Source organism: Botrytis byssoidea, assembly GCF_014898295.1.
Source record: "Botrytis byssoidea strain MUCL 94 chromosome Unknown BBYS_009, whole genome shotgun sequence".
In the NCBI taxonomy this organism is placed as follows: Eukaryota; Fungi; Ascomycota; class Leotiomycetes; order Helotiales; family Sclerotiniaceae; genus Botrytis; species Botrytis byssoidea.
Genome location: NW_024065850.1, coordinates 965,928 through 978,027, shown reverse-complemented (window position 1 = coordinate 978,027; position 12,100 = coordinate 965,928). Strand labels below are relative to the sequence as shown.

Sequence of the window (12,100 nt, the reverse complement as noted above, 5' to 3'; positions counted from 1 at the left end):
GGCCTACTACCTCTGACATATCCATCGAACAAGGCTCGGATATGACTAGTAATTCAGTAACGCATCGAGAATGCTGCGATGTATAATCGCGCCATACTAATTATTCACTATGAGGTCAAATATTAGAACTCCCCCCGCGGCAAAAGTTGCGATATCACATCGAGAAGTTTCTTCTTTCTCGTCCCACAATAGGTCTGATAACCTCAAAAGTTCACTACGACTTCTCAAATTATTAATATTGTGATCCCACATGTAGGATTCATCCTTCATAGCCTTGTCGCCATGATGACTATCGAGGATCGAATACCCTGAGACTATTGACGGGCAGGCACTCCGTGTTTCTGGCCAACTTATTTTTCGGGCCAATTATTAGTCAACTTACAACTCCACGGAAACTATTTGAAGACCGAAGCATCACTTACTGATATATCAAAGCGGAGCATCAAACGTGGGAGGACGACTGATAAGACAATTTGAAGGGAGGGTATTCATTGCTGAGGTATGTGTATTCAATAGCTCAGTTCTTCTCTGGCAAAGATTTTGTAATCACGAACACAACATGCGTATTCATGTATGATAGAAGTTGTGTAACTGCGATTCATTCATTCTGCCAGAAGCTTAACTCAACCGGAAAATCAGGCTTTCTGTCAAATTGTGATATCTTCCTCCCAGACTCCTTAGCCTACCCAATATCATTGTTCAATTACCAAAATAGATATCTTGTTTCTATCTTCCTGCATACTAACCATCTCAGCATCAATTCTGCGAAGCCGAATTAAAATTTTACGAAGTTCTCCATCTATTTCGTAAAGTACTCCACGATCGCCACTCGCCGTTGCTCGGATCTTGGCCCTCCTCACTCTGGTAAGTCTAGCCCTAAATCGTCTAAGAGTTTCCCGGTCTTCGTCATTCTGAACACGTAGTTTCTCTAACATGCCATCAAGGTCCCTCTTCGCCTGTTGGAACTTTGCTGAACTATCCCCGCTTGTATGGGCGGAGAAGCTCGAAACTCCTGACCAGTTCGTCGACCTCCTCTAGTGATATTTCAGAACAACTCTTTTTGCTGTGCATTGCAACAGAATATGATAAGGACTTACTCGCAAAGACGTGTCTGTCCGAATCAGACATTATGAGCATGCCACTGATTCTTGTGTAAAAGCCTCAACGTTGACCCGTTGAACTACAGCACTGAATTTTGATCTATAATTTGATGCGGGTGAAGGCCGAATAAGTAAGATTTGGATGGTAACTTCGGAGGTATCAAGCTGACAGCGATTAGTAGTGAGCAAAAGGGGACGTCTACAGAAGGCGTAACTTGATCTGACACGAAGCTTTTGAAGTTTTCAATTTTGTTCTTTGGTGGTTAATGTGCTGTTGTGTCTGAGGATTGAATGTAAGTGGGCTGGAATATGGAAACTATTTAACGCATCATTAGAGAGTTATTGTGTGGCGGAATTGAGAATCATTGTATAATCATTGCATCTCAAATCATGTTATACTGCGTCACAATTCGGCATTGGAGTCACTTCCACTCGAAGAATACACCCGAAGGACTTTTCAAGTCACTGCGTGATACGTTCTCATGTCATTTCTGTCAATCCTACCAATTCAGTCACTGAAAAACAGAAAGCATCACTTGTACGACAGACCTACAATGTTCATGATTTCTAAAACAATGACCAACTCATCCATGTTAATTCAGCGCTCTATGGACTGCTAATTTGGGTCTTGGAGCTCAAATATTTGTGTCACAATCATATCACATATGGAACAGAGCGAGTTCAACTGGAATGCGATTTATTGTGAAAGCTCAGCTAGTCACTTGAATAGTCAGGCTTTCTGCTGTACAATTAATTCCCCCGCTTTGCTCTCTAGCATTCGTCACTCCATACTTCACCGAACTGTCAGAGCTATGAAGGATTGAGAGAGGTCTGACGTGGAGTTTATGTGGAGAGATATTAGGATCGATATGAGTCCCAATCGCGAGCCACGCCTCTGTAGCACTCATTTATGTCTGGATGAATCCTGAATGTAAACATACGATGACCTGGTTCTAAGTACTTGATCAACCGATCCAGATATTCTCTATCTGTCATCAGGCTCCATTCTCTGATCATTCCAATATCTCCAAATTTCTCAAATCTCTCCTGCAGAGCACCCTCCAGCAAGCTCTTAATAATTTGATGATCTCTCCCGTTCAGCGGAATTCCAACTTCTTGCCCCAATTTTTTTCTCAAATCCTGCTTATATATCGATCTAATTTCGTGCTCAAGATATTTTCTCTCGTTGGTCAAGGAAATTTCATCACACTGGACTTCGTCCCTCAACTTCTGAGCTTCAATTTGGCAACTGGCACGAGTTTGACGATATGAGCTGTCCGGAACACCTCTAAGATTCCTTATCGACTGCAATAAGTCCATAATGTGACCTGAGGAGAGTTCAATATTGTTTCATTGAACAGAGAGTGGATGATGCTATACCAGTGTATTTGGGATGTTTTGTGTACTCGAGCTGGAGTCCGAGTTCTGGCATGAGGGCTTCGAAGCTCAAATCGACGCATGGAATATTAGATATATCTATATTTTTTGTGAAAATATATATTAAAAGATGTAGTCGAGGGAGATATGTCAAACTTTGAGGTTGTACGAATGAATCTTAATGATGTAATAACAGAATACCGATGAATCCCGAGTGTTGATTAGAGATGGTTCTATCTTTTCGTGCTTTTGTATCTGCTAAGCTTCGATGAGAATTTCGGCGTGATGTCTTGTGAGTTTTCGAATGAATGTTTGATGTTCAAATGTTTCTGGATATTGGAAGGAATTGAAACAGACGGGGACTCAGAGTATTTATGCTCTCTTGAGCTCTCTTGTAGAAGCCTCCAGTCATTCCGGATCACTGTGTCGTTCAATAAGAAAGGCTTTGAGTCACATTGTACTTCATAGACTCCCTAAATTTCTTCAAATGACTGCGTAAACCCCCCCACCCCCCATGTGATTCGAATCATCGTTCATAATCTTCTTAGATGTCTTTCGAAACGATAGTGCCATCAATACCAAGTCAATTTCAGAGTCAAGGGTGAAGGAAACTTGCCCCCAAGTTATATTGTAAGCAGAGTCATAGATCATCAGTCAATTTAACAGAAGTTGGACTAGAATGTTTGCTATTGTAGAAACTAAACTAGTATAAAAAGTCAGGCTATTTGTTTAACAGTAAAATCCTCCACCCAGGCACCTTCAGCTATCACATTACGTCCTCAGCTAACCATCATAGACGCATGGAGCCAAGAGAATCTATTAATCTTCGTCATAATGTGAAGTGAGTGTAAAGTGACTTTCCTTCTCCTCATCTTAATGATACTGAGACCGACTGTCGAACTCAATCCAACTGTCGAGTACTCTGTCGCAAGAAGACACAAAATCTTTATACTCTTGAATCTTCTCTGGAAGGTCTTTCACGTAATATTCTAGTACGTTTTGTGCACCGTAAACCGAGTTTCGAGCCATTTTATACAGCTCACTCTCTCGCCCGTGGTCCCGATACATTTGATTCATGTGACTAATCCTGCCAGATACCACGCTCTCCTGTGCTAGTTCTTTTTCTTTGATGTCGGCTCTCGCAGAACGGATACTGTTTTTCATTTCAGGAATGCTAACTTTTAAATGTCCTATTTTAATCGCGCGGTCTGATTTGTTCTTTCGACGAAGATTGCGGACGACGGCATCAAGGCTGATGAGTTTTGAGTGTGCAAAGGTAATATCTATACTTCCCGTCGCTGGTATCAGGTCAGTATGGTTATGTTCCTACTCTGGGATAGTTGAAGAATACTGACGGACGGTTTTAGGTTCTGGAACACGGAAGAGGCCGGACATGAGGTCGGACATGATGATGATCGGAATGAGGATATGTATTGAGTGGTCGATCTTGTGATTATTTGAAACCGGCACTGATGCTAGTGTGTGTTTTTGAGGTGGCAGTCCGAACAAATTTGGTACTTGTCTAGAGTCTTTGAGGATTTCGACGAAGAGGATCTCGATAAATTGGTTTTGGTTGGTTCTACCTCGAAATGAATCAGGTTTCTTTTGAAATCGATGAGGATTCTTGATGGTTTTGTTTTCGCTCTCGAAATTCGACTTTGCTTGGCTTCTAAACTTCCACCTCGAGGGGAAACCCCAGCCTATTTAAGCACTCCAAAGCAGCTCCAAGACCCCTCAAAATGATTAAACCATTGACTCTTAAATCATTTGTCGGGTGACTTGACCCTGAAAAACACCCCAGACAGACTCATAACTCGACATTCGACTCATTCTCCATGCGCATTCTGCAAGAGAATCATAACATCCACCATTTCAGTCACGATTTCTCTCAAAAGAGTTCATATCGAGGTGATTCTGGAGTCACAATACATTTTTCGAGTGATCATCGTCAAAATGACTCTAGAAATTTGGACTTCCAGTCATCTTCTCCTAAATTAAAGATCGTAGAAAGGTATGAATTAACGTCGTAGTGTATATTTACTCAAATCACACGCCTTAACATGATAAAACTCGAGACCTCGAATCATCATATCCGATATCTCCTCGAACGATGAATGATTTATACAACATTACCTTCGAATCATTCTCGAAGTCAAAGACTTCTAATTTTAGACTTGATATTCAATCGTACCCATAGTCAACTTCGACTCAAGCTTTCTCAAATCATAATGTAATATTACATAGATCACTAGACCACAAGAATCATTACAGAGATAGCTCATGTCATTCCTCGAACAACTCCAGCTCTCGTTCTCACGCCAACACATAGATCCACCCACCGACGCATATTGAAAAGTTAGCTCGCCTTCCCGACTTCCACCCTTTCCATTTTCCCTCCATATTCCCCTCTCTCCTTGAGCCATCTTCCTCTCATCAGAATTCCTCAAAACAAACTCGAGCTCGAATCTTTCGACCACCCAAAAGCACAACCCGTCAAAAACTCACCTATCCATCCATCCAACCGAGTCCTCAACCATGCATCAATACACAAAAAACCTACTTACAGTACTTAAAAGCACATTCAAAACCAAATAGAATAAATAAAAAACTCCTTTATAATTCAATTCATGATATATAAATGTCCCCGCCGCCAAAATTCTTCCACCCAATAATAATATCCATGACGATATCCATGCCATATAATTATTCTTTATTTCATCGAACCCCATACTGAATTAGAAGGAAAACCCTAGGAAGAAAAAACCCCTAAAATAAAATAAACCGTAAATGATAGGAGTAGAATACAAGAAAATACAGTAGTCAAGTATAAACCCGATCATAACAGTCATAACCTTCGTAGCTCTATTAAGCTTTTGTTCGTTTCTTTCATCATGAATCCTTTTTCATGTCTCATCTTGTGGGTATTGGGGATGGCATTCCGATCCATCCACGTAAATAAAAAAACAAAGCCTTCCTGCCAAAACCAACGATATTCTTTTTCCCAAATTTACGCCTGATGTTGTGCCGTCCAAAAATTCCCAAAATAAATAACAGCGGAAGCATTATGCAAATAGTGTAATAAAAAACAATCCCCAACCATCATCTCATAGTACAAACCAAGATCCGACCTATCCACCTCATCAAAATTCCTATCTTTACCATCCAATAATGGACTATCCCAAAGAATATAAAAAGCATGCCTTTATGCCTAATCCTTTCCTGGTATCTGATCATAATTCATTTACTACGTCTCGAATGCTCCATCTCCAGGAGTTTCCTTCCGTGTTGCGTGCGGCGCCGATCCATTTCTCACACTTTCTCCTCCAGCGCTCTTCCTCCTCTCTCTGTCGCCTAACGAATTCTGGACCGACATCAAATTCTTCACCAACAAGCCAGTCGCTGAGACCACTGGCACCTTCACCCTTCATACCAGAAACTTCATCAGACTCCTTAGAGGGCCCTTCCTCAAGATCAGGAACGTCCTTGAAGACATCGTCCTCATCTTCGAGCGCATCAAATCCATCCATGGTATCACCAGATTCGCTTTTTGCTCTTTTGTTGTCCCCTGGCATTTTAAGCCAACACATACGTTGCGGGTCAAAGACCATTCCGCCAACGACTTGGACATTTTGGGCAGAGTTTATATTGGTGATAAGCGCAGGACGAGGTGTCGAGCATTCTTTTTCCCGATATATCTGCGGTGCTATCGCCCTTGGTGTCTGTACAGGTATTGAAGCTGTCGGGGTTGCAGAAGCTGGCATATCAAAGGCCGATACTTCAATTTCGTTGCCTTCCCATCGATAATTAATAGGATCATATTGCATTCCTTTCACAGCTACACAGAAAGATTAGCGATAGGTTAAAAGTTATGCGGGGGGTATACGTACATCTGGGATTGTTTACATTTCCCATGGGCTTAATAAGTTGTGGCTTTTGGGGCACCTTATTCTTTTTTGATCGAACTGAACCTTGTGCATGAACCGGACTGAGTCCAGTCGTTGCTGAAACCTTCGCCCTCCATTGATTTGTAAGGGCAGCAAGAGGAGCTCCAGACCCAGAGACAGTGCGATGAGATGATGTTGCTTCCCGAGCCATGCGGCTGGCGGCAGTATCGCGCGCAAAGCGTGGTAATTCACTCCTGCTCTTTGCTGGTGTCAATGGTGTTAGAGGTACAGGTGATGAGTTTCGGATGGGCATAATGTGTTGATGAGCTCTGTTGCGAAGTGAAAGCTGTTTAGGCGGGCCGCGGCCAATCGGCTCTTTGACAAACTTTTGCTCTGCATCTCGCGAGGTAGGTAGATCATCAAAAGCATCAAGTTCACAGCCATCACCAAAATGTCTTCGTCGAACAGGTTTCGTGATTTGCCGCTTCATAGTAGCTTCACGAGCAAGCATATCGGCACCACGAAGAGATCTGCGCGGACTGGGCGATCGAAATGTTTGCCTTGAAAGCGTCCTCGACGGAGGACGAAAATCGGCGCTATTACTTGAGGACTCAGAGTCGTTGCGGCGAAGATGCCGGGATGGTTTTGCAGTGACATGATGTGATTGAGAACTGGAAGCACCACCAGCAGGTAAGAATGGAACATGATTTTTTCTAACAAAGGACATGCTAGACTCAGCTCCGGATCGATCTTTTTCGACAGGTTCCTTGGACCGAGACATTGAGAGTGGCCTATTATTGATTTCCGTTCGAGACTGAGGTCTCTCATATCGTGTAGGCATTGGCTTAGCTGGCGAAGGCTGATAAGTCTTCATGGTTGGCATTGACCGCTTGAGCTTTAGTAGTTGGGAACTGGTCGTTGTAGGCTCATTGCGCAGAGTTGATGTGGATAACTTTGCACCTAGTTCACGACGCCGAGGAGTTGATGGAGGTATTGGATGATTAGAAGATGGTGCGTTAGACAATCCAATACTATTGATTGAAGAATGGACTGAATGTCCCAACCTAGATTGCGACCTACGATTTCGACTCGGTATTGGCCCACCACTCTCTGAAACTGGTTCGAGAGATGATGGAATACGTTCATGTCCATGTGGCCTAGGGAGTCGGGAGGTGGAAGGAAGCGCAGGTTTGTTTGTGAAAGTTAATGAAACCGATGGCTTGGGTCGAGTTGGGCTTTGTTGTTTAGTAGGTAGAACCTTTACGTTACGATTTAAGGTGAGCTTCTTCGAATCGAAGACGTCCCCATCGCCAATCTCAAGCCCAGTCAAAAAGTCATCCTTTCCACCCAAACTTTTTCTTGGTTGCTTGGGCTCTAATGGACGTTCTGGCCAATCATTTAGTTGACGCCTCTTGAGAATATCCTCGAAATTAAGAGGGCCACTCGGTAAGATTAAACCTTCAAGACCTTCATCTTCACTCTCAGCAGTCATGGAACTGGCGATGCTAGGGCTCATAGCGAAGGAATCTGAGTTCCTATTGGATCGACCATCTCTTTGTGTTCCACCAAATCGAGTACCTAAACTGCCTTCACCCCAATCGTCAAAATCGTCCTGGATACTCTGAGGGGTCTTCGGGATATCTTTACGAGTAGTGAGCTTCAAAGCTCCATCTGAAGGAAGTTGTAGATCTTGCTCGAAATCTTCTTCGGTTTCCTTGCATTTTTCTGGTTTCGTTGACGCGACGGAGGGTGCCATAGACTGAGGGTTCCGTTTCTTTGTAACTTTTATGGTTGCTTCGCCATCTCCAAAGAAGTCATCGTCCTCCTCATCTCTGTAGCGATCAAGCATGTTCGACGATGCCGCCTTCGTTTTCAATTCGGGCCTCGGACTAACATGGAATATCGGAGCAGCCATCAATGTCTTCTGCGGACTTACAGATCCAGAGCCGCTAACTTGACGTAGTGTTTCTGGGAATTGAGACCCATCTTGTTGTTTGATCTTTAGGGCTTCTCCAATTGGTACTTCGATATCCCCATCATCCCAATCGTCTGAAATCACCTTCCTTAATTTTCTTCCACCAAGTCTTTTTATACTTCCTCCTAATAAAGCCGAGGAAGGTACGTTTTCCGGTAAAGGTATACCGGCTCTTTTCGCTGTCGCGATCGCATCGTTCATTGCTCGTTCATCGTCTTCTGGTAAATGTACTTGTCGTTCCTCGTTGTAGTCCGATCTTATCGATAAACGTGAAGAAACCGATTCTCTGCGTGTCGACGCAATGGTTGCAGTTGTTGCTACTGAGACACTTCGAAATGTAAAATCATCGCCCCCAATGTCAAGGTCGTCATCATCCCAGTTTTCCACATCGTCCTCCAGGGGTGCCCGTGGCTTCAATACCAATTGATCCATTTTGAGCCCCGATTGTGTGTCGCAAAAGAATCGAAAGGTTGATAAAATATTGCGACCGTGTACTGCTTCTCAATTATGAGCTTAAAGATGAGTTGAAGATTTTCAATCAGCTTAATCGCGGGTAGGTAACTATCGTGAATTCATGTCGTAAAAAAAAGCTTGCAGATCGGAATACTTTTTGTTGACGTTGTCGTGAAGGAGGAACTGCAACTGCAACTGTAATTTGCTTTGTTTTGTTTCGTGTTAATTGAATCAGTGCATTCGTGGTCGCAATGGTGATTCCCTGGTTTCGAATTTGTGGTGCTCGGTGTGCTCGGTGCTTGGAATCTTGTTGTTTTGAGTTCGCTGGCTTCAATTGAAATGAGTATCAGTATCAGGATCGTGTGGTATTGATGCTGATGTTTTCTTCCACCTTTGCTGGTATCCAAACCTCCAGCGCCCTTTTGAGGGCAGGTAGCAAAAAATTGTTGTTGGAAAATCGAAAGGCAATGAATCTCTTGACACTCCTGGCGGGTGGGTATTGAATGATGAAGTGGGTTGAAAATTTAGTTCTCCGCTGTATTCAGTGTTCACGGGGGATTGAGTGGATGAGTCGAATGATTGAAGCTCTGTGGCTGGCTAATTTGAGGAAAGAATCATGGGAATTGACCAGCCACGAGGATTTGATGCGAAGAAGAAGGAATGATTGGGTGTATTAAACGAAGAGAGGTGAATTAAGGAATATTAATCGCGACGCGTATGTTTCTTTTTGACTTGATTGGTGGTATTTGCTTTATTTGACTTATTTATTGATATTATGGTATTAAATTGATTCTTTTATTTTTGTTGGATTTATTATGATTATTGTTATTATTGGATCTATTCTATAGTGGTATAGATAGTATGGACCGTACGCCGTATGGACCATATGGTATCGTATTTCATCTGAGTGACCCGTCCGTACCCGTGTTATAGCTATGGATTATACCATGTAAATAATGTAAATAACACAACCAACACGAACCATCTTCCTAGTACTAACTCTTTCTTTTCTCTCTCCTCGTGCTGAGCCGAATTAAAATGAAGTCTGATATCTGTCACTACCTAGGCAGAATGAGAGTGAAGTGAGCAATAGAAAATCAGTTCCTCATCGTTGCCTAATCTACCAGCAGATCTCCCATCGATATCTAGGTATCATAGCAAATAGTAAATAAATTGATTATATTATCATCACATTTGTTTGTATTTAATTCATCTCTCTGGAACGTTTAATACGGATTCACATCTCCCCTTCCCTTACTAATCCTTTGATTCAGGTTTCCTGTTTCATCATTAATCTCATCACTCCCATCACCAACCAACAACCTTATCAAACCGAATTAGATCAGCACCAGGAATACAGCCATATCCATACTATGGCGGCGAAGCAACTTCCAGCGGTTCTTCGCATTACATCGAGCGCTACGAATCAAGATGAGGTTTTTCTTCTTCACGTCGAATCCGCTGGGTCACAACCTTTAGATCTTAAGTTGGTTGGGACGGATGGTGAACTCGTATTTGCGGTCTCAGGTAAGCTCCGACCTTTGTTTGGATCGTCCCGCGCTGGAGGTCCCTGATTTTCAACCCTGATTTTCACATTCATGCGTTAATTGCGGGACCGCAAATTAATATTCATTTTCATTCTAGTAAAGCACAGCAAATTATCTTCGCTCAAGTCAAAGAATTCTCCATGTAGTGACGAAGAATGGATTCTGATTTTGTCATCCATTCTGCTTCATGAGCCGCCGAGGGAAGGGAATGAGAATGTGACCAGAGGAGTCGAGATTCATGCTAAAGTGGAGAAGAAAGCCGTGACCCTCGTGATCCAAAAAGTTATCGAAGGGATCAAAGTACGTACCCTCCCAGTCATTATGTTGGCAATCTTATCATATTACATACTAATTATACATCAGCAACGTCTCGGCGCAATCAAACTGGATGAAACCGAAGAAGAAGAAATTGGCCTTTTTGAATGGTGCGCTCTAGCAACAAAATCGGCAGATTCGGCAAAGGATGAGTTGGAAGCATTACACACCAAGTACAGGGAACAGCAGAAAATGTTGGATGGACTCAATGAAACTTTCAGGGAAGTAAATAAAACAAAATCCGACTATGAGATTCAGCTGTTGGAGAAGTTTAGCCTCTTGCAGAATGTGAAGAAGCTCAAAATAAGGGACCAACAAACCTTATTAGCAAGCGCCAAAGTTGATCCAGAAAAAATCGATACAGTGCGAGCTACAAGATCTGGGAGGCTCAGAACCGCTGGCGCATCGAGAACTGGGAAGCGTAAAGCCGGGAAGGGAGTGCAGGCTGAAAGCTCAGATTCAGATGATGCTTTTGAAAAAATGGATATTGACAAAAAGCAACAGGAGGATGATACCGCTGATGAATCAGACCAACAAGAAATACAAACTCCTGATCGCTCGGATGAAGAGACTGAAGATGAGGCAGAAGCTCCACAGTCAAAACCTCAGCGTCGCAAGGGAAAAAATACCGTTCAAGATGATTCGGATGAGGAAATGCAAATAGCGCCTAAATCAACAGAGACAATAAAAATCGCCGAGCTACCAGCTAAAAGGGAACTACCATTTGCCAAAAAGCCAATTCCGGTACCTGCAGATGATGGATCTGAGACCGAATCGGGCTCGGACGATGAACTATAGTAGACATTCTCATTCCAATAAGTATTATCCTTCGATGAATAACGGGTCAAATCAATGAATGTCCCAAACTGTCTCATCGATATTTCACCATATACAGATGTGATTGGATCTCGCGAATAATCTGACTCTTCCCAAGCACAAATGATATGCAAATCATAATCACGATTCCAATTCTCAATTCCCATTCACGCACTTCATCCACTTGCACCAACTCGGCAATCCCAAAGCTAAAGCTCCACAGTGACTCGTGCGTATCCCTGACAACCACCATCTCGAGCGGGATTTACAGAGTTGACGATATAACGGTGGGGGAAATTGTGCATGCCGCATGCACAGGTGGGGTGAAATATGTATGCACTCTATGCACCACGAGAGTGTGGATATCACACCGACATTTCTACATGCTGCGAAGAGGGGCGTTACTGGGTGATGATTATGTCCCATCGTGTGGCGGGGGATATATAAGGGACCTGGAACTCTTATGAGGAATGGGTATTTGTGTGAACAATGATTGAAAGAAAGGCTGGCGATAGTTGGTGGTGGTCAGTATATGGTGTGTGCGGAGATGTGGCTGGACGCTTTGGGGGCCGCAAAAAAATATGAAGGTGGTAAATAAATAAATTTCCAGCCTTCTTTTGTTTCTGTGGTAAT

The 12,100-nt window shown here is 42.9% G+C and overlaps 5 protein-coding genes across 5 annotated transcripts; 1 reads left to right on the top strand and 4 right to left on the bottom strand.

Moving 5' to 3' along the window:
* Positions 1–692: 692 nt before the first annotated feature.
* EAE97_005440 (uncharacterized protein) lies at positions 693–1,128 on the bottom strand (the record flags this gene model as incomplete). Its single annotated transcript, XM_038875952.1, has 2 exons — positions 693–1,012; positions 1,098–1,128. The coding sequence occupies 2 exons, from the start codon at positions 1,126–1,128 to the stop codon at positions 693–695; spliced, it is 351 nt and encodes a 116-aa protein (XP_038733289.1).
* An 830-nt stretch (positions 1,129–1,958) lies between these two features.
* On the bottom strand, positions 1,959–2,532 carry EAE97_005439 (uncharacterized protein; the record flags this gene model as incomplete). The annotated part of the gene is made up of 2 exons (XM_038875951.1): positions 1,959–2,428; positions 2,481–2,532. The coding sequence occupies 2 exons, from the start codon at positions 2,530–2,532 to the stop codon at positions 1,959–1,961; spliced, it is 522 nt and encodes a 173-aa protein (XP_038733288.1).
* Positions 2,533–3,350: 818 nt separating this feature from the next.
* On the bottom strand, positions 3,351–3,884 carry EAE97_005438 (uncharacterized protein; the record flags this gene model as incomplete). The annotated part of the gene is made up of 2 exons (XM_038875950.1): positions 3,351–3,775; positions 3,833–3,884. The coding sequence occupies 2 exons, from the start codon at positions 3,882–3,884 to the stop codon at positions 3,351–3,353; spliced, it is 477 nt and encodes a 158-aa protein (XP_038733287.1).
* A 1,823-nt stretch (positions 3,885–5,707) lies between these two features.
* Positions 5,708–8,768, bottom strand: EAE97_005437 (uncharacterized protein; the record flags this gene model as incomplete). Its single annotated transcript, XM_038875949.1, has 2 exons — positions 5,708–6,312; positions 6,365–8,768. 2 exons carry the CDS (start codon positions 8,766–8,768, stop codon positions 5,708–5,710), a joined length of 3,009 nt encoding a protein of 1,002 aa, XP_038733286.1.
* Positions 8,769–10,162: 1,394 nt separating this feature from the next.
* On the top strand, positions 10,163–11,449 carry EAE97_005436 (uncharacterized protein; the record flags this gene model as incomplete). Its single annotated transcript, XM_038875948.1, has 3 exons — positions 10,163–10,316; positions 10,434–10,636; positions 10,700–11,449. The coding sequence occupies 3 exons, from the start codon at positions 10,163–10,165 to the stop codon at positions 11,447–11,449; spliced, it is 1,107 nt and encodes a 368-aa protein (XP_038733285.1).
* Between the last annotated feature and the right edge of the window lie 651 nt (positions 11,450–12,100).